This window comes from Tachyglossus aculeatus, chromosome 24, assembly GCF_015852505.1.
Source record: "Tachyglossus aculeatus isolate mTacAcu1 chromosome 24, mTacAcu1.pri, whole genome shotgun sequence".
NCBI classification, from domain to species: Eukaryota; Metazoa; Chordata; class Mammalia; order Monotremata; family Tachyglossidae; genus Tachyglossus; species Tachyglossus aculeatus.
In genome coordinates this window covers 22689299-22711463 of record NC_052089.1, presented here as the reverse complement: position 1 = coordinate 22711463, position 22165 = coordinate 22689299, and the positions used below count along the sequence as shown (strand labels likewise).

Here is a 22165-nt window from a genome sequence, read left to right as displayed (position 1 = left end):
CATTATTATTATTATTACTAAGCGCTTGGGTAATACAAGCTGGCGACATTGGTCAGCTGGGCGACTTTGGGCAAGTCACTTCACTTCCCTGGGCCTCAGTTCCCTCGTCTGGAAAATGGGGATGAAGACTGAGAGCCCCAGTTCTAAGCACTGGGGGGATCCAAGGTGATCCCACGGGGATGGGGATGAAGACTGGGAGCCCCAGTTCTAAGCGCTGGGGAGATCCCAGGTGATCAGGTTGTCCCACGGGGATGGGGATGAAGACTGGGAGCCCCAGTTCTAAGCGCTGGGGGGATCCAAGGTGATCGGGTTGTCCCACGGGGGGCTCCCAGTCTTCATCCCCATTTTCCAGATGAGGGAACTGAGGCCCAGAGAAGTGAAGTGACTTGCCCAAAGTCACCCAGCTGACAAATGTTGCCAACTTGTACTTCCCAAGCGCCTAGTAATAATAGTAATAATAATAATGATGGCATTTGTTAAGCGCTTACTATGTGCAAAGCACCGTTCTAAGCACTGGGGGGATCCAAGGTGATCAGGCTGTCCCATAGGGGGCTCCCAGTCTTCATCCCCATTTTCCAGATGAGGGAACTGAGGCCCAGAGAAGAGGAGTGACTTGCCCAAAGTCGCACAGCTAAGTACATATTTACTATTCTTTTTCTTTTATTTTGTTAATATATCTTGTTTTGTTGTCTGTCTCCCCCTTCTAGACTGTGAGCCCGTTGTTGGGTAGGGACCGTCTCTATATGTTGCCAACTTGTACTTCCCAAGCGCTTAGTCTAGTGCTCTGCACACAGTAAGCGCTCAATAAATACGATTGAATGAATGAATGAAAGTAGCGAAGCCAGGATGAGAACCCATGACCTCTGGCTCCCAAGCCTGGGCTCTTTCCACTGAGCTACGTAGCCCCGGGGCTCCTGGGGCTTCTCTTTGGGGTCCCGTTGTGCTCTTCGGATGCCTGACCCTGGACCAGACACCCCACAGTTCCTATTTGTTAAGAGCCCCCTGCGTGCCAAGTGCTGTACTATGAGTGGGAGGACATACAGGGTAATCAGGTCAGATACAGTGTGGCTCAGTGGAAAGAGCCTGGGCTTCAGAGTCAGAGGTCATGAGTTCAAATCTTGGCTCTGCCAATTGTCTGCTATGTGACACTGGGCAAGTCATTTAACTGCAGACTGTAAGCCCACTGTTGGATAGGGACTGTCTCTAGATGTTGCCGACTTGTACTTCCCAAGCGCTTAGTACAGTGCTCTGCACACAGTAAGTGCTCAATAAATACGATTGAATGAATGAATGAATGAATGCTCTGTGCCCCAGTTCCCTCATCTGTAAAATGGGGATTCAGACTGTGAGCCCCACATGGGACAGCCTGATCACCTTGTATCCCCCCCAGTGCTTAGAACGGTGCTTCGCACATAGTAAGCGCTTAACAAATACCATCATGATTATTATTATTATTTAACATGTCTGTACCTCAGTTACCTCATCTGTAAAACGGGGATTAAGACTGTGAGCCCTCCGTGGGACAACCTGATCACCTTGTAACCTCCTCAGCGCTCAGAACAGTGCTTTGCTCATAGTAAGCGCTTAATAAATGCCATCATTAATTAATTAATTAACACAGTCCCCGGCCCCCAAGAAGCACAGTCTAAATAGGTCCTCTAAGGGGGTAAAAGCAAAAGGGAACCCGGTGCGCCACCCGCCAAACAGGACCGCCTAGTCCCCCAGTCCCGTACTGGCCCCAAGATCCCCAGATGGGGACTTAATTTCTGAAGGCCTTGGATGTGTTAGGTCTCCAGAGCTGCCTGCCTCAGTCCACCTGCCTGCCTGTCATCCGCGTCCTATCCTGGACTGTAAAAGCCGTGTGCTAAGCCGTACTAAGAGCTTAGTACAGTGCTCTGCACACAGTAAGCGCTCAATAAATACGATTGATGATGATCCTGCTTGACCTCCACAGGCCATTGAGGAGCTCCCTGTGAGTTGGACTCTCCAGCTTGAGGGGTTGGGTAGGGTTGGCCCGGTGGTAGCTCGGGCTCCAGCTGAGGGGAAGGGAGGACAGGATTCCTCTCAAATTCAAATTTTAGACTGTGAGCCCACTGTTGGGTAGGGACTGTCTCTATATGTTGCCAACTTGGACTTCCCAAGCACTTAGTACAGTGCTCTGCACACAGTAAGCGCTCAATAAATACGATTGATTGATTCGGGGCGGGAAAGTGACTGGGGCGTGGGCACTCTTCGGATTACATTGGAGGACTAGGACCGGGCAAAAAGGCGGGTAGAGGAGTGGAGTATAAGCACTTAGTACAGTACTCTGCACACAGTAAGCACTCAATAATACAATGGAATTAATAATAATAATAATAATGATGGTATTTGTTAAGCGCTTACTATAATAATAATAATAATAATGATGGCATTTGTTAAGCACTTACTATGTGCAAAGCACTGTTCCAAGTGCTTCTCCCCCTTCTAGACTGTGAGCCCACTGTTGGGTAGGGACCGTCTCTATATGTTGCCAACTTGTACTTCCCAAGCGCTTAGTACAGTGCTCCGCACACAGTAACCGCTCAGTAAATATGACTGAATGAAGTGCTGGGGGGATACAAGGTGATCAGTTTGTCCCACATGGGGCTCACAGTCTTAAGCCCCATTTTACAGATGAGGGAACTGAGGCCCAGAGAAGTGAAGTGACTTGCCCAAAGTCACACAGCTGACAATTGGCGGAGCCGGGATTTGAACCCATGACCTCTGATTCCAAAGCCCAGGCTTTTTCCACTGAGCCACACTGCTTCTCGAATGAATGAGAGGGTCTGGTGCAGTGAGGGCAGGGGCGCCGGAGGAGCACACGGGTTTTACTCGTGGCCCCTCGGCTGGCGCAGGGGTTAGGCCGACCGCGTCAGAGGGCTTCGGAAAACCCTCGGGCCGCCGGAGCCAAGGAGACGAGGGTTGGACCGGTGGGAGTCAGAGGGAAAGGGTTGGGACGGATATTGCGGGAGTGGTCAACGGCAGGATGCGCCGGCCGGGGCAGAGGGAACCTGGGCTAGGCCAAAGGGAAGTAACGAGTCAGCGACAGGATGGGGAGGCCTGATGGGGAGAGCCGGGGCCAGGAAGGGCCTGGGCTGTCTCTCTCGGGGTTTTCTGATATGGCTACCAGTCAACCTACGCATCAAGCAAAAACTCTTCACTCTCGGCTTCAAGGCTGTCCATCCTCTCGCCCCCTCCTCCCTCACCTCCCTTCTCTTCTTCTCCAGCCCAGCCCGCACCCTCCGCTCCTCTGCCACCTCTAACCTCCTCACTGTTCCTTGTTCTCTCCCATCCCACCGTCGACCCCCGGCCCACATCCTCCCCCTGGCCCGGAATGCCCTCCCTCCGCACATCCACCAAGCTAGCTCTCTTCCTCCCTTCAAAGCCCTACTTAGAGCTCACCTCCTCCGGGAGGCCTTCCCAGACAGAGCCCCTTTTTCCTCTCCTCCTCCCCATCCCACCCGCCCTACCTCCTTCCCCTCCCCACAGCACCTGTGTATATGTTTGTACAGATTTATTACTCTATTTTACTTGTCCATATTTACTATTTATTTTGTTAATGATGTGCATCTAGCTTTACTTCTATTTATTCTGACGCCTTGACACCCGTCCACATGTTTTGTCGTCTGTCTCCCTCTTCTAGCCTGTGAGCCCGTTGTCGGGTAGGGACCGTCTCTAGATGTGGCCGCCTTGGACTTCCCAAGCGCTTAGTCCAGTGCTCTGCACACAGTAAGCGCTCAGTAAATACGATTGAATGAATGAATGAATGACATGGCCGCCCAGCCCCCCGGCCCGCTGGAGATTCCGGCTCCGGGGCTCACACAGTCCGTGGGCACGGCTCATCCTTGGGAGACAGAACCTCCACGTCTGGCCGGCTCCACCCCTGTACATAGAAGAGTCAGGGCCGGAGCCCGGGACCCTCCGCCGGTGGGAATTAGATGGTGTCAGGGGGCCGGGCCTAGTCGCTGTTCCCTGGCCATCCCGGCGCCCTCCCCTATCGGCCTCCTTGGATCATCTTGGCCAACGTCCTCAGCCGCCCCATCATCTAATCACCCCGCTCCACCCTGGGCCTTCGCCCAGCCTCACCCTGCCCAGCCTTCTCTCTCCTTTCCATTCATTCATTCATTCAGTTGTATTTATTGAGCACTTACTGTGTGCAGAGCACGGGACTCAGCGCTTGGGAAGTACAAGTTGGTAACATATTGTTGCAAACTTGTAACATATGCTACTTGTAACTTGTAACATATAAACCTGTAACATATGTTGCAAACTTGTACTTCCCAAGCGCTTGGTCCAGTGCTCTGCACACACTAAGCGCTCAATAAATACGACTGAATGAATGAATGAACATATAGAGACGGTCCCTACCCAATAGCGGGCTCACAGTCTAGAAGGGGGAGACAGACAACAAAACAACACGTGTTAACAAAATAAAATAAATAGAATAGTAAATATGTACAAGTAAAATAGAGTAATTCATTCATTCATTCAATCGTATTTATTGAGCACTTACTGTGTGCAGAGCACTGGACTAAGTGCTTGGGAAGTACAAGTTGGTAACATATAGAGACAGTCGCTACCCAACAGCGGGCTCACAGTCTAGAAGGGGGAGATGGAAAACAAAACGACACGTATTAACAAAATAAAATAAATAGAATAGTAAATATGTACAAGTAAAATAGAGTAATTCATTTGTTCATTCATTCAATCGTATGAATGAATGACCATATAGAGACGGTCCCTACCCAATAGTGGGCTCACAGTCTAGAAGGGGGAGACAGACAACAAAACAACACGTATTAACAAAATAAAATAAATAGAATAGTAAATATGTACAAGTAAAATAAATAGAGTAATTCATTCATTCATTCATTCAATTGTATTTATTGAGTGCTTACTGTGTGCAGAGCACTGGACTAAGCGCTTGGGAAGTACAAGTTGGCAACATATAGAGACGGCCCCTACCCAACAGTGGGCTCACAGTCTAGAAGGGGGAGACAGACAACAAAACAACACATATTAACAAAATAAAATAAATAGAATAGTAAATATGTACAAGTAAAATAAATAGAGTCATTCATTCATTCATATTTATTGAGCGCTTACTGTGTGCTAAGTGCTTGGGAAGTACAAGTTGGTAACATATAGAGATGGTCGCTACCCAATAGTGGGCTCACAGTCTAGAAGGGGGAGACAGACAACAAAACAACACGTATTAACAAAATAAAATAAATAGAATAGTAAATATGTACAAGTAAAATAAATAGAGTAATTCATTCATTCATTCATTCAATTGTATTTATTGAGTGCTTACTGTGTGCAGAGCACTGGACTAAGCGCTTGGGAAGTACAAGTTGGCAACATATAGAGACGGCCCCTACCCAACAGTGGGCTCACAGTCTAGAAGGGGGAGACAGACAACAAAACAACACATATTAACAAAATAAAATAAATAGAATAGTAAATATGTACAAGTAAAATAAATAGAGTCATTCATTCATTCATATTTATTGAGCGCTTACTGTGTGCTAAGTGCTTGGGAAGTACAAGTTGGTAACATATAGAGATGGTCGCTACCCAATAGTGGGCTCACAGTCTAGAAGGGGGAGACAGACAACAAAACAACACGTATTAACAAAATAAAATAAATAGAATAGTAAATATGTACAAGTAAAATAAATAGAGTAATTCATTCATTCATTCATTCAATTGTATTTATTGAGTGCTTACTGTGTGCAGAGCACTGGACTAAGCGCTTGGGAAGTACAAGTTGGCAACATATAGAGACGGCCCCTACCCAACAGTGGGCTCACAGTCTAGAAGGGGGAGACAGACAACAAAACAACACATATTAACAAAATAAAATAAATAGAATAGTAAATATGTACAAGTAAAATAAATAGAGTCATTCATTCATTCATATTTATTGAGCGCTTACTGTGTGCTAAGTGCTTGGGAAGTACAAGTTGGTAACATATAGAGATGGTCGCTACCCAATAGTGGGCTCACAGTCTAGAAGGGGGAGACAGACAACACCACTAAACATATTAACAAAATAAAATAAATAGAATATGTACAAGTAAAATAGAGTAATAAATACGTACAAACACAACAAAACAAAACATATTAACAAAAAATAAATAGAATATGTGCAAGTAAAATAGAGTAATAAATACGTACAAACATATATACATATATACAGGTGCTTTGGGGAGGGGAAGGAGGTAATGCGGGGGGGATGGGGAGGAGGGGGAGAGGAAGGAGGGGGCTGAGTGTGGGAAGGCCTCCTGGAGGAGGTGAGCTCTCAGTAGGGCTTTGAAGGGAGGAAGAGAGCTAGCTTGGCGGATGTGCGGAGGGAGGACATTTCTTTAGGCCAGTCCAGTCACCCCAGGGATAGGCCTTGTTCCGGCTAGCCGGAGCCTGGCTGAGATCCCGGTCAGCCTGCGGGTCCCCCCGGCTTTCCCGGCCACGGGTCTACCAGTGCCTGGGCTTCCCCCTGGCACACCAGGACGGGCCTGGGAGCTGGGAAGTGAGATGGGGGCCGGGCCTGGTCCAAAGGAAAGGGGCTTTACCTCCAAGAAGGGAAACCCTCTGGGGAGTTGTCAGGGTCTCTGCCTCTGCCGCCCTCCGAGGCCTCCACCGTTCTTGCTCTAGGAAAGCATTTTATTTAGGCTGTGAATTTCATTCCTTCATTCAATCGTATTTATTGAGCGCTTACTGTGTGCAGAGCACTGGACTGAGCGCTTGGGAAGTACAAGTTGGCAACCTATAGAGATGGTCCCTACCCAAGAATTTGTTACATCTAGCTCCGTTGGAGGAGGTGGGGCCTGGAAAACCTCCTTCCCGCCTGTGCCTCTTATCTGAAAGGGCAGGACTGTGTTTGGGCCCCGGCACAGAGGCTTTCCGATGAAATTGGCGGCCGCCGGGAGGGAAGGAGGGAAGGGAAAGGAGGGCCGGAGGGACACAGGTGGGGAGGAAGGGGGCCTAGGGGAGGTTGGCAGGGCTGGGGACGACGCACTGACAGACAGTCAGTGAGGGGGAGGGGGTCCTGCTAAATTGGGGTGGAGGAGAGAAGACTGTGAGCCCACTGTTGGGTAGGGACCGTCGCTATATGTTGCCAACTTGGACTTTCCAAGCGCTTAGTCCAGTGCTCTGCACACAGTAAGCGCTCAATAAATACGATTGAATGCATGAATGAATGAAAGGGGTGGCCACCGGGATGCCGGGAGGTAAGGAAAAGGAGGGCCGGAGGGACCCAGGTGGGGAGGAAGGGGGCTTAGGGGAGGTTGGCAGGGCTGGGGACCACGCACTGACAGACAGACAGTGAAGGGGCGGGGGGCCTGCTAAATTGGGGTGGAGGAGGGAAGACTGTGAGCCAACTCTTCTAGACTGTGAGCCCACTGTTGGGTAGGGACCATCTCTCTTTGTTGCCAACTTGGACTTCCCAAGTGCTTAGTCCAGTGCTCTGCACACAGTAAGCGCTCAATAAATATGATTGAATGAATGAAAGGAAGGGAAAGTATAAGAAGGGGAGTGAAGGTGAATAGGGCCCATTGTGCGGTATTTAACTTTGGTTAATCATTTGGTGATGTCACATGGGGCTGGCACCTCCTTTACTTGGGGTTGAGTGGTTACCCTTCGGGAGGGCAGGCCCACCCGACCTCAGAGAGGCCGGGGCAATGATTGACCACAAGGGCCCGGGATGGGGGGGGAGGGGGATGGGGGAGACACCTGGAGACAGGTACTGAATGGGGTGAGGAGGGGCACCCCGGATCAGGTCACTCTTGACTTTCAGATGGGCAACCCATCAGAGAAGCAGCGTGGCTCAGTGGAAAGAGCCCGGGTTTTGGAGTCAGAGCTCATGGGTTCAAATCCCGGCTCCACCAAATGTCAGCTGTGTGACTTTGGGCAAGTCACTTAACTTCTCTGTGCCTCAGTTACCTCATCTGTAAAATGGGGATTGACTGTAAGCCCCCTGTGGGACAACCTGATCACCTTGTAACCTCCCCAGCGCTTAGAACAGTGCTTTGCACATAGTAAGCGCTTAACAAATGCCATCATCATCATCAACCCTCTCCCTCCAGCCTAGGAGAGAGGGTGGTTCTGGGGGCTGGCATCTCGGGAGCCTAGCCGTGGCCCACTTCCTGTGCAGGGCGCTGGGGAGAAGGCCCAGAATTCATGTTCATTCATTCAATCGTATTTATTGAGCGCTTACTGTGTGCAGAGCACTGGACTAAGCTCTTGGGAAGTCCAAGTTGGCAACATATAGAGACGGTCCCTACCCGACAGTGGGCTCACAGTCTAGAAGGTGCCCGAAGACCCCTGGATTAAGTGCCGGGGAACACAGGGTAAGAGTAGAGACCCCACCCTGCCCCCCAGGAGGCTACATTCTAAGGCAGAAAAGGCTCCCCTCTGTGGAGCTGGTAATAATAATAATAATAATGGCATTTATTAAACGCTTACTATGTGCAAAGCACTGTTCTAAGCGCTGGGGAGGTTACAAGGTGATCAGATTGTCCCCTGGGGGGCTCACAGTCTTAATCCCCATTTTCCAGATGAGGGAACTGAGGCCCAGAGAAGTGAAGTGACTTGCCCAAAGTTGCACAGCTGACAATTGGCAGAGCCGGGATTTGAACCCATAATAATAATAATAATAATGATAATAATAATAATGATGATGGCATTTATTAAGCGCTTACTATGTGCAAAGCACTGTTCTAAGCGCTGAGGTAGATACGAGGTGATCAAGTTGTCCCACGTGGGGCTCACAGTCTTAATCCCCATTTTCCAGATGAGGGAACTGAGGCCCAGAGAAGTGAAGTGAGTTGCCCGAAGTCACACAGCTGACACTTGGCAGAGCCGGGATTTGAACCCATAATAATAATAATAATAATGGCATTTATTATGCGCTTACTATGTGCAAAGCACTGTTCTAAGTGCTGGGGTAGATACAAGGTAATCAAGTTGTCCCATGTGGGGCTCACAGACTTAATCCCCATTTTCCAGATGAGGTAACTGAGGCCCAGAGAAGTGAAGTGACTTGCCCAAAGTCACACAGCTGACAAGTGGCGGAGCCGGGATTTGAACCCACGACCTCTGACTCCAAAGCCCGGGCTCTTGGCACTGAGCCATGCTGCTTCTCCTTATTTGTTTATTTATTTATTATACCTGTACATATTTATTCTATTTATTTTATTTTGTTAATATGTTTTGTTTTGTTCTCTGTCTCCCCCTTCTAGACTGTGAGCCCACTGTTGGGTCGGGACCGTCTCTATATGTTGCCAACTTGTACTTCCCGAGCACTTAGTACAGTGCTCTGCACACAGTAAGCGCTCAATAAATAGGATTGATTGATTGATTGAGCGCTCAATAAATACGATGATTGAATTATTCATTCATTCATTCAATCGTATTTATTGAGCGCTTACTGTGTGTGTCTGTATGTTGCCAACTTGTACTTCCCAAGTGCTTAGTACGGTGCTCTGCACGCAGTGAGCGCTCAATAAATACGATTGAATGAGTGATGGGAAGGGGACCGCAGCGAACTCCCCAGGGGCGTCCGCCTCTCCGCCGCGCCGCTCGGCTTGGGGGCTCTGTGCTCGTGGGGGCACAGAGGGGCATTGTCTTTGGGAAGGATTGTTCACCCGGAGGAGGCCGGACAAAGCGGGGCTTGTTTCCGAGCTCCCCGGGGGCTGCATTTCTGAAAAGATTTTCCCTCCCGGCCGTCCTCGGGGCGGGGGAGGCGGGCACGGGCCGGGGGTCTGAGCTGCCCACCCCCAGCTCAGGCCAGGAGAAGGGGCCGCGCTCGGGAACAATGGCCCGATAGAGAGCCGGAGAAGTAGGTGCCCTGATGGTGTGGAGAGTGGGCCTAGTTTGGCCTGTACCCAAGGGGGTGCTCCGCCGGCCCTCTCTAAACGTGGTACCCTCGCTGCTGCCCGCGCTTCTCTGAGCGCTGCTCGGCGGTGTACGTGTGTATGCCAGAGCCGGGAATGGGGAGGGGGCTGGGGCACGGCCTTGGCTCCTCTAGTACCAAGAGCCCAAGGCCTTGACTTGTGGGTCAAGCTGGTTGAGAAGGGGCCGGAGAAGTAGGTGCCCTGATGGTGTGGAGAGTGGGCCTAGTTTGGCCTGTACCCAAGAGGGTGCTCCGTTGGCCCTCTCTAAACGTGGTACCCTCGCTGCTGCCCATGCTTCGCTGAGCGTTGCTCGGCGGTGTACGTGTTTATGCCAGAGCCGGGAATGGGGAGGGGGCTGGGGCACGGCCTTGGCTCCTCTAGTACCAAGAGCCCAAGGCCTTGACTTGTGGGTCAAGCTGGTTGAGAAGGGGCCGGAGAAGTAGGTGCCCTGATGGTGTGGAGAGTGGGCCTAGTTTGGCCTGTACCCAAGAGGGTGCTCCGTTGGCCCTCTCTAAACGTGGTACCCTCGCTGCTGCCCGCGCTTCTCTGAGCGTTGCTCGGCGGTGTACGTGTGTATGCCAGAGCCTGGAATGGGGATGGGGCTGGGGCACGGTCTTGGCTCCTCTAGTACCAAGGGCCCAAGGCCTTGACTTGTGGGTCAAGTCGGGTCAAGCTGGTTGGTTGGGTAATGGTGACGCCATTGTTGCCTGTTTGTTTGTTTTGGTGTCTGTCTCCCCCCCTTCTAGACTGTAAGCCCATTGTTGGGTAGGAATTGTTTCTATTTGTTGCCGAATTGTACTTTCCAAGCGCTTAGTACAGTGCTCTGCACACAGTAAGCGCTCAGTAAATTGAATGAATGAATGAATGTAACAAGTGGCATGAAGGTGGTGGGTGGGCAGACTCTCCTCCATCGCTTGACCCAGGGCCCGGGCACAGGGCACCACCAACCTGAGCTGCCACGTCTTTCCTCCTTCACTGTCAAAGACCATGGGAATACCCTGTCTCCCCCCCGATCCCAACGTTTGCTCTTGGGGCATTTCCGGAAGCGCGTCGTGGGGCACGCGCCCGCTGCCCAAAGCTGGGACTTCTTTCCATAGGAGTGAGAGTAGAATCTGCTAGGAGAATTATTATTTATTAAGCACTTTCGGTGTGAAAAGCACTGTACTGGGAGAAAATACCCAGGTGGGGATTTAAGCTCGTTGTGGGCAGGGAATGTGTCTGTTTATTGTTGCGTTCTCCCAAGCGCTTGGTACAGTGCTTTGCACACAGTAAGCATGCAATAGAGCGAATGAATGAACATAGTCCCTGTTTGTGGGGCTCACAAGCTAGCGCTTGGTACAGTGCTTTGCACACAGTAAGCACTCAATAGAGCGAATGAATGAACTGTGAGCCCACTGTTGGGTAGGGACCGTCTCTATATGTTGCCAACTTGTACTTCCCAAGCGCTTAGTCCAGTGCTCTGCACACAGTAAGCGCTCAATAAATACGATTGAAAAAGAAGCGCTGAATAACGAACAGTGCTTTGCACATAGTAAGCACTTTAATAAATGCCATTATTATTATTATTATTATTAATAAATACGATTGAATGAATGAATGATGGCTGGGCAATCAGCCTACAGTTTGGAGAAAAATCACTGTAGCTTCTTCTCTCGATGCCGTGGTCAGTCAATCGATCGTATTTATTGAGCACTGTCCTGAGCACTCGGGAGAGTTCAAAACAACAATATTTTACTTGTACATATTTACTATTCTATTTATTTTGTTAATGATGTGCATCTAGCTTTATTTCTATTTGTTCTGACAACTGGACACCTGTACCAATGTTTTGTTTGGTTGTATGTCTCTCCCTTCTAGACTGTAAGCCCGTTGTTGGGTAGGGACTGTCTCTAGATGTTGCCAACTTGTACTTCCCAAGCATCTAGTACAGTGCTCTGCACACAGTAAGCACTCAATAAATACGATTGAATGAATGAACATATTCCCTGCCCACAGTGAGTTTATAGTCTGGAGGGGGAGACAGACATTAATATAAACTACAGATACATACAGACGTGCTGTGGGGCTGGGAGGGGGATGAATAAAGGGAGCGGGAGAAAACGAGGGCTTAATCAGGGAACGCTTCTTGGAAGAGATGGGCTTTCAATAATAATAATAATAATGGCATTTATTAAGTGCTTACTATGTGCGAAGTAATAAGGGTGATGCCGAAGGGAGTGGGAGAAGAGGAAAGGAGGGCTTAATCAGGGAAGGCTTCTTGGAGGAGATGGACCTTTAATAAGGCTTGGGGGGGGGGGGGCAGCGGGGCGAAGAGGAAGAAGAGTGTTTGTCTGTCAGATATGAGGGAGGGTGTCCCAGGCCAGAGGCAAGACGTGGGCGAGAGGACGTGGGTGAGAGATCGGTGGCGATAGACGAGATCGAATACAGCAGGTGCACGTGAAATTTGCTTTATTTTCAAGAAAAGCGTCACGTGAGAGGATGGCACAACCAACCAAACAAGAGCAGTTTTCTTTTGGGGGGCAGGGGTGGGGGGGAGGGCAGAAGACAGCTGGGTTAGTGTTTCACAATTTAACAAGTGGTTGGCCTGTAATTGGCCATTTATGATGGAAAGGAAAGGTCAGCGAAACAGAGCTGGAAGGAGGGATGGGTAGATGGATACCCAAGGAAGAGGGAAGGGGGAAGTGGTGGGGAAGCATCCCCGCCCCCCACCCCCGCACCTTAAATCCACACTCATTTGCCACCTGAAGCCAACACTAGCAATTCCTGACGCTCCCTTGGCCCGGCCTCGGGGATTGGCTGGAGGGAAGGGTGGTGGCTGCTTGGGCCAGTGAAGCTCTCGGGGAGGCCTTGAAGCTGCCTGAGGGGAGAAACCAAGGCAGAACCCGGAAGGCGGTCGGGGGGGACGATGCGGTACCAGAGATGGTGGGCCACAAAGATGGGCAGAGCTGGGCGGCGGGTGCGGGCTCCACCTGGCGTGTCTAAGCAGGTGGGGAAAAGGGAGCCCTCACCTGCCCTCACCCTCGCCCTCGGGAGGGGAAGCGCTCTGTTAAGAGCACCTTTCTATCCTCCCTTGCCTGGAGCAGAATTCCCTCCCACCGGGTCTGGATGGGAGCTCCAGGGACTTCTTCACTGGTGGGGTGGGGAGGGAGAGGCAGGGACCTGGATGGGAGTGAGTCATAGCCCCTGGCCATTGAGAAATGGCTTTCCTGTCCAACTGGGGAAAGAGATCTGGCTGAGCTGGGAGCCATAAGCAGGTGAGATCACCACAGAGTTGGCCGGACACTCTCTGGGGCCGTGTCCTCGCCGCTGCCCCCAACCAGGCTAGCTGGGGGGCCCAAGGCTCCGGAGGGGGCTCTCACTCTGTCCTTGATTGGACCTGCCTGGGCCCAGGCAGGCCAGACCTAAGGGCGGATTCTGCCGGGACTGGTCTGGCCCCTGCCAGGCCTGGGCTCTTGGGCAGGAGGACAGACTGGCAGGGGCTGGCGCGGGGCACTTCCCCCACCTTGGAATGCAGTGAGCCAGCCTCTTGGTTCACAAAGCCCGCTTTCTTGCACTCCAGATCCCAGGAAAGGCACCCCTCAGATTCCTTCCTGCCTCCCACCCTGCCCTCTCTCCCTGAGATCGGCAAGCTCAGATTAGGAAAGAGCAGATGGGGTCTGGTCAGCGGGGTGCTGGGCAGAGGCAGAGGGGAACCCCCGGGAGGCGAGAAGGCCCGCTGCCACTGGACATGAGCCACGTGGGGCGGATGGCGGACCCCCGGGATCCCCCCGCCCAAGACCAACCGGAGGAGGAGGCACTGGAGCCCCGTCGGTTACTCCAATGCCAGGGAGCCCCCGGCTCGGCCGGACCCCCTGGACACCAAGGAGTGTCGCGTGGCTCCCATCTGCCGAGTCGGGGGCCTGCTGGGCTCCGTGTGAGGGCAGCCAGACCTCTCCAAGCCCAGGCCCTGGAAAGACACTTGGGCTGGATGCCCAAACCCTAGGAGCCTGGTCAGAGCCACGGGTAAAGGTCGGCCCACCTGTCCACCCACCCGCCTGCCCCTTGGCCAGCCAGGTTAGCGGACATAAATGAGCCCCTGCTCCACCTCCGGGATTCCCTGAAAGGCAGAATTTCCTCCGGCCCTCTGGCAGCCAGATTGGTTCAGCATGCCAATGGTGGGTGGCACAGGCGGGAGAGGCCGGGCTCTGTTGCTCTCTGCTGGTTGCAGCTGGCATCCTCTGGCTCCTGACCCATGACAGCCAGAGTGGAAAGACTCAAAGAGGAGGAATAGGATGGCACGGGGCGGGGGGGAAGGAAGAGGAGGTTAGCCTCAGGGTAAGTCGGTGCCATCTTCCCACCTCAAAATCCAAGGAAATCTCCTCTGTCAGCCCCGGGAGGCAGGTCCCGTCCCCGGAGGCGGTCACAGACAAACCTGGCGGGGGAGGGAAATTGTAGGCCTGCCCGAGGTGCACAGAAGAGCGGTTTCACGTCCCAGGCTGGTCGGGAGGGTGGACTCCAGGCCGTCCGTAGGACTCCCATCCCCAGAGATTCAGGATCCCAGCCGCCGCCGTAGGACCGCGTCCAGGTCGGGGGAGTAGCGTCGGGGCCTGGCTCCTCCCACGCTCCCTCACCGCTGGTAAGGGTGCATCGACGCTGACTTGATGTTGGTTTTTATGCCACTTGGCATCTTCCCTGAAGAGTCAAAGGGGAAGGCAGGCTCAGGCCTAAGCCCGAGTTGCCGCCCCATCCCCGGCTGGTCCCAGATGCCGGGACGTACCCGGACGTTCTCCCAAATCGGGACTCTCCCGCCTCGCTGGGGTCCCTCTCCTTGGCTACCCGGGGTCCCCTCGGGACAAGAAAAAGGTGGGGTGACCGGACTTCTTGCCCGTGCTGGGCCCGAGCCCCCGGAACTGGCACAGAGGCGAGGCTCGGTTGGTGAGCTCGCCGCCTGCCCCGGCCCCGCCGGTGAGCCTCTCTCTCCCGGGGCCTTCCGCCCACCCCACGGCGGCTGCCCTCTTACCCGGCTGGCCCGCCTGAGCCATCTGCACCCCGGCGAGCAGGGCCTGCTGCTGTTGCTGGCCGGGGGCCCCCCGCCATGGGGACCTGCTGCTGCTGCTGCTGCAGGCCCGAGCCTCCCGCCATCATGGCCCCGGCCGCGGGCTGGCCGGTCTGACCCGGGCCGCCGGCCACGGGGGGCCTCCAGTTAGACAGCCCCTTCCCGAAAGCCACGGCTGCGACGAGTGCGTTGGTGTCGGCTGGGTTGAAGGTTTGCTTGTTCTGCCGGAGACCTGCGGGGAATAATAATAATAATAACAACAATGGCATTTATTAAGCGCTTACTATGTTTAAAGCACTGTTCTAATTGCTGGGGAGGTTACAAGGTGATCAGGTTGCCTCATGCTCTCGCCACTAAGCCACGCTGCTTAGAAGATCATCAGGTTGGACACAGTTCCCGTCCCAAGTGGGGTTCACAGTCTAAGTAGGAGGGAGACTACTAATAGTAATAATAATGATGGCATTTACTAAGTGCTTATATATGCAAAGCACTGTTCTAAGCGCTGGGGAGGATACAAAGTGATCAGGTTGCCCCACGGGGGGGCTCATAGTCTTAATCCTCATTTTACAGATGAGGGAACTGAGGCCCAGAGAAGTTAAGTGACTTGCCCAAAGTCACACAACTGACAAGTGGCGGAGCCGGGATTTGAACCCATGACCTCTGACTCCAAAGCCCCGACTCTTTCCACTGAGCCACACTGCTTCTCAAGAAACCGCGAGAGGCCCGGTCTGCGGTTTTGGGGTGGGAACCGTGCCATCTCTCCCTCCTTTCCCCCGGCAACAGCCCCAGTGACGTCTCACTGGTCTGGCTAGGGGCCCGAGGATTGGCATCAACTGGGTCTCTTCTCACCACTCGGCAGGTAGGAAACTTTCCAGACTGTGAGCCCACTGTTGGGTAGGGACCGTCTCTATATGCTGCCAACTTGTACTTCCCAAGCACTTAGTACAGTGCTCTGCACACAGTAAGCGCTCAATAAATACGATTGATTGATTGATTGATTTCTAGGGCGAGGTCACCCAACAGTCTGCCCTCTTGCCTGCCTGGTGGCAGGCCCGGTTGGCAGCTGGCAGCTCTGGGGCCCACACGCTCCACTGCTGACCTGACTGGCTCCCGGGGCCGCCCCCATCCTAAACTGTCAGCTAGCTGTGGGCAGGGGATGTGTCTGTTTATCGTTGTACTGTATTCTCCCAAGTGTTTAGTAGAGCGGAAAGCAGCGTGGCTCAGTGGAAAGAGCCTGGGCTTCGTAGTCAGAGGTCGTGGGGTCAAATCCCGGCTCCACCACTTATCAGCTGTGTGACTTTGAGACTATCAGCCTCAGTTACCTCGTCTGTAAAATGGGGATTAAGACCGTGAGCCCCCCATGGGACAATCTTATCACCTTGTAACCTCCCCAGTGCTTAGAACAGTGCTTTGCACATAGTAAGCACTTAATAAATGCCATCATTATTATTATTACCGTGCTCTGCACACAGTAAGCACTCAGTAAATACAACTGAATGAATGAAAAAGCCCCTGGTGTTCTGTGTCAATCAAGGGGAGGGGGCGCTGCCAAGGTGCCACCTCTCTCCTCTCAGGCCACCCTAGGAAATGTGCCCACCCAGCACTGGCTAGGAATCGCTGCATTGGCCCCGTGCCGGTTTGGGCGAATAAAGGAATAAATACTCTTATAGAGACAGGGCCTGGCCGATATTCCCAAAGCCAAGTACAGCCCCCGCCACCATGCAGGCCCCTGGAAATCCTCAGCCTCCACGCGGGTCCCACGGACAACCCCACCCCCGCGGCGTGACCGTCTTCCAAGGGCCTCACTCCTCCTCGGCCCCCGGCCCGGCCCCGCTTCGCACCTCCGCTTTCGGATTCTCGCTCCTCTTTGCTGATCTTCTCCAAGAGGTTTGAGCACATTTTGTTCAGACTCTGGATCTGCTTCTGAAAGACACGCGGGCGGGTGCCGGTGAACGGAGCCGGGGCAGGCGAGTGGCCCTCCCGCACGCCTCCCTCTGGCTCCGGCCACCGTCCCACTGCTGATGCCTAGCCAGATCGCTGGGCGTGGGGAGGGGATGCTGGAGCCTTCCCGGGATGGGGAGGAAGAAGAGCAGGTGGAATCTCAAATGAACAAACCCCCAACAGCGACAGTTCCCTGGCCCCATTTCGCCAGGGCCACCTGGTGGGAAACCGAGCGGGGTCCGGCCCCGCAACCGCCGTGGCGCTACCTGGGCCGCGTCTGCCCCGATCCGGGCCGCGTCTGAGGTCAGCTGCTTCTCCTGCTCTTCCACCTCCGGGTCGGGCTTGGTTCGTAGGTGATCGGGAACCACCTCGTGGCTGAACACCGGGACCCGGCCTTCGGTCTGCCGCTGAAACACACGCGGGCCCCCCCACCCAAATCACGTCTGCGGGCGCCTGCCACCTCTTCTCTTCCCAGCTCCCCGTGCGTGGCCTTGCAACCAAGTCTGCCACACGCTCCCTGACGATACCTCCGCTTCCACGCCCACCGCCTTCCTCCTCACTGCCTCTCAGGGGACCATCCCTTGGCTCGGGTGATCGGTCTCTCCGCTTTTACCTCCTTGAGTCACACTGTCCCCTACCTCTCTCACAGCTCTTTCCGATCCCTCTCCCCTCTACTCTTACCCACCACCTACAAACGAGTCTCTCGGGTTTGGAAAAAAGGAGACCTCTGCTCCCTCCCTCCCCTGCGGGCTCCCACCTCCACGTCCTGTAGGAAGGACCTTGAAACCCCCTCCCCACCGTGCGGAACATCCTGGAAAGGGTGCGATTTGGTTCTAACTGCTCCTTGAACTTTCTCTCCATCCTGGCAAGGATGGTCAGCCCCTGGACGTCCCTCCCACCTAGTATCCCTGCTCACCATGAGGTCCTCATCCCGGTCCGGGGACAGTACGAGTGGGATGATGACCTGGTTGCGAAGCTGCGGTGTCTTCTCATGTTTCAGCACCTTGTTCAAGGTGTTCAGCTGTCCGGAGAGCAAGGCAAAGCTGTCCAGGACGGAGGGCCTGCGGGGCATCGGCGGAGAGAGATACAACACTGCTGTGGGAACCAGAGGGGGCTTGTGGGGCGACCCGGGGTTCAGACTCTGAGGTCCACGTCCACCCCGATCATCTCAAATCCACTCTGCGGCTTCCTATGGTGCTTGGCTCAGAGTGAGCGCCCAACAAATGCCCCCCTGCCCCACGGATTGTTCCTAGAAGGCCTGGAGTGGGTGGAGGCAGGGAGAGGCACCTCACCCGCTCCCCAGCCTGTCCAGAGCCTTCTCCTGCTGCAAGCGGAGAAAGTCTGAGGGCTTCTACCCAGCTGCCACCAGCCGACCCGAGGGCAGCCCACGGTGAGTCTTCGCCAGGGTAATCCGACAAGAGGGTGGGGGCAGAGCCTGCCAGAGGTGGGTTTAGAGCCCCCTCAGTCTCCACCGCCTGCTCGCCGTCTGACACCTGGACTCGTTGCTTGTGATGGGAGTGGGTGGGGGAAAGGGAGAGGAGAGGGTAGCCCCCGAAAAGAGGGTGACCGCCTCAAGGCCCGGGGCAGGACGCGCACAGCCTCGTTTGGATGTCAGCGGCTGCTCTGACCCTCCCAACCCTCCGTCGCTGAAGCGGCACCTAGCCCCAAGGGGTGTCGGGAGCCGGCCCGGCACCGGTCCCGGTGAACCCGGGAGGGTTGCCCTTTCACCTCTCCTGCTCTGAAGCCCCGATTCTGACCCCGCTGCCGGCGGGCTGGGATGCGGGGTGCTTTCCAAACCACCAGTAACGTGAAAATCAGGGACCCGGTTGCATCAGTGGGCGGCTGGTCTTGGAGATTTGGAGGAGGGGCGGCCGCGGCGGCCCGGGAACTGCCTCGGTTGGTTCTTACCAGGTCAGCCGGTCGTACTCGTTTTCCAACTTGTAGATGAAGCTCCCCAGGGAGGTCTTCAGGTCCGCCACTTGGTTCAGCAGGGCATCCACCGACGCCTCCAGCTGCTTCTCCTCCCTCTGCACACACAGGGATCGGGCTGTCACGGGCGTGTGGGGGCACGTTTACCCGCGGGCACACGTACGTGTGTGGGTTTAACCGCACACACGTGTAGTCAGGTGGGGCCGGGCCTGTCCCCGGGGAGGGGAGGTCGCCCCCGGGGCCGTACGGTGCGAGGGGTGCAGGGAGTGGCTGCTGTCCCCCCACCCTTCACCCGGGAAAAGAAAAAGCCCCCAATCTGGTTTAACATTTATTCATTCGATCGTATTTACTGAGCGCTTCCTGTGTGACGGCTTGGGAAAGTACAAGACAGCAACAAAGAGGGACAATCCCTGCCCACGACGAGCTAACAGTCTAGGATGGGGTGAGAGGCATCAATACACATAAACAGACGTCGATAGAAATAAATAAAATCACAGATATGTGCAAAAGCAGCATTGCCTAGTGGAAAGAACCCGGGCCTGCGCGTCAGAAGGTCATGGGTTCTAATCCCAGCTCTGCCACTTGTTTGCTGGGTGCCCCTGGGCAAGTCACTTCACTTCTCTGGGCCTCAGTTCCCTCATCTGGAAAATAAGGGTGGAAACTGTGAGCCCCACGTGGGACAGGGACTGTGTCCAACCCCAGCGCTTAGTCCTAGCACCTAGTAAGCGCTTAACAAACACCAGAATTATTATAATAAGTGCCGTGGGGCGGGACGCCCGGTTCCAGTTCTGCTTGATTCTGTGGCACTGTACTCTCCAGAGCATTCAGTACAACGCATGACTTAGTGGAAAGAGTCCGGGCTTGGGAGTCAGAGGTTGTGGGTTCTAATTCCGCTCCGCCACTTGTCAGCTGTGTGACTTTGGGCAAGTCGCTTCACTTCTCTGAGCCTCAGTTCCCTCATCTGGAAAATGGGGATTAAGACTGTGAGCCCCACGTGGGACAACCTGATCACCTTGTATCCCCCCAGCGCTTAGAACAGTGCTTCGCATGTAGTAAGCGCTTAACAAATGCCATTTTTTAAGCACTTAGTACAGTGCTCTGCACACAGTAAGCGCTCAATAAATGCAATTGAATGAACTGAATGAACAAATACCGCCATTATTATTATTATTCCACTGCTCTGCTCAGAGCAAATGCTCAATAGATTCATTCATTCAATCGTATTTATTTAGCGCTTACTGTGTGCAGAGCACTGTACTAAGCGCTTGGGAAGTCCAAGTCGGCAACATCTAGAGATGGTCCCTACCCAACAACGGGCTCACAGTCTAGAAGCGGGAGACAGACAACAAGACAAAACATGCAGACGGGTGTCAAGTCGTCAGAACAAATAGAATTAAAGCTAGATGCACATGGTTAACAATATAAATAGAACAGTAAATACGTACAAGTAAAATAAATAGAGTAATAAATCTGTACAAACATATATACAGGTGCTCTGGGGAGGGGAAGAAGATAGGGCGGGGGGGGATGGAGATAGAGAAGCAGTGTGGCTCAGTGGAAAGAGCCTGGGCTTGGGTGTCAGAGGTCATGGGTTCAAGTCCCAGCTCCGCCACGTGTCAGCTGGGTGCCTTTGGGCAAGTCACTTCACTTCTCTGGGCCTCAGTGACCTCATCTGTAAAATGGGGATTAAGACTATGGGCCCCCCGTGGGACAACCTGATCACCTTGTAACCTCCCCAGCGCTTAGAACAGTGCTGTGCACATAGTAAGCACTTAATAAATACCATTATTATAGGGAAGCAGCGTGGCTCAGTGGAAAGAGCCCGGGCTTTGGAGTCGGAGGTCATGGGTTCAAATCCCGGCTCTGCCACCTGTCAGCTGGGTGACTTTGGGCAAGTCACTTCACTTCTCTGGGCCTCAGTGACCTCATCTGTACAATGGGGATGAGGCCTGTGAGCCCCATGTGGGACAACCTGATCACCTTGTAACCTCCCCAGCGCTTAGCACACAGTAAGCGCTTAACAAATGCCATTATTATTATTGTTATTCTCTGGGCCTCAGTTCCCTCATCTGTACAACGGGGATGAAGACTGTGAGCCCCCCTTGGGACAACCTGATCACCTTGTAACCTCCCCAGCGCTTTGCACATAGTAAGTGCTTCATAAATGCCATCATTATTATTATTGTTATTCTCTGGGCCTCAGTTCCCTCATCTGTACACTGGGGATGAAGACTGTGAGCCCCCCGTGGGACCACCTGATCACCTTGTAACCTCCCCGGCGCTTAGAACAGCGCTCTGCACATAGTAAGCGCTTAACAAATGCCATCATCATTATTATTATTCTCTGGGCCTCAGTGTCTCATCTGTAAAATGGGGATGAAGACTGTGAGCCCCCCGTGGGACCACCTGATCACCTTGTAACCTCCCCAGCTCTTAGAACAGCGCTTTGCACGTAGTAAGTGCTTAACAAATGCCATCATTATTATTATTCTCTGTGCCTCAGTTCGCTCATCTGTACAATGGGGATGAAGACTGTGGGCTCCCCGTGGGACAACCTGATCACCTCATAAGCTCCCCAGCGCTTTGCACATAGTAAGCGCTTAACAAATGCCATCATTATTATTATTAATCTCTGGGCCTCAGTTCCCTCATCCGTACAATGGGGATGAAGACTGTGAGCCCCCCGTGGGACAACCTGATCACCTTGTGACCTCCCCAGCGCTTAGAACAGCGCTCTGCACATAGTAAGCGCTTAACAAATGCCATCATCATTATTATTATTCTCGGGGCCTCAGTGACCTCATCTGGAAAATGGGGATGAAGACTGTGAGCCCCCCGTGGGACAACCTGATCACCTCATAAGCTCCCCGGCGCTTAGAACAGCGCTCTGCACATAGTAAGCGCTTAACAAATACCATTATTATTATTATTGTTATTCTCTGTGCCTCAGTTCCCTCACCTGTACAATGGGGATGAAGACTGTGAGCCCCACTAGGGACAATCTGATCACCTTGTAACCTCCCCAGCTCTTAGAACAGCGGTTTGGACATGGTAAGCGCTTAACAAATGCCATCCTCATTATTATTGCTATCCTCTCTGCCTCAGTTCCCTCATCTGTACAATGGGGATGAAGACTGTGGGCCCCCCCGTGGGACCACCTGATCACCTCGTAACCTCCCCCAGCGCTTTGCCCATAGTCGGCGCTTAATAAATGCCGTTCTCATTATGGCCCCGGCGGTCGTGGCACGCGTTAAGCGCTGACCGTGGGCTAAGGCCTGAGGCGGCTGAGGGCCCCGGCTCTCACCTGCATGGCGGCCGGAGGGCGGCCCACTTCCGGTGCTGCTCT

At 53.4% G+C, this 22165-nt stretch overlaps 1 protein-coding gene across 1 annotated transcript; it reads right to left on the bottom strand.

Moving 5' to 3' along the window:
* Positions 1 to 14421: 14421 nt before the first annotated feature.
* On the bottom strand, positions 14422 to 22164 carry MED8 (mediator complex subunit 8). Its single transcript, XM_038766379.1, is given in 8 exon segments — positions 14422 to 14585; positions 14914 to 14974; positions 14976 to 15181; positions 16791 to 16872; positions 17157 to 17297; positions 17807 to 17951; positions 18799 to 18917; positions 22124 to 22164. Coding segments are annotated over 8 exon segments (825 nt in total). The 5' UTR covers positions 22130 to 22164; the 3' UTR covers positions 14422 to 14520.
* Between the last annotated feature and the right edge of the window lies 1 nt (position 22165).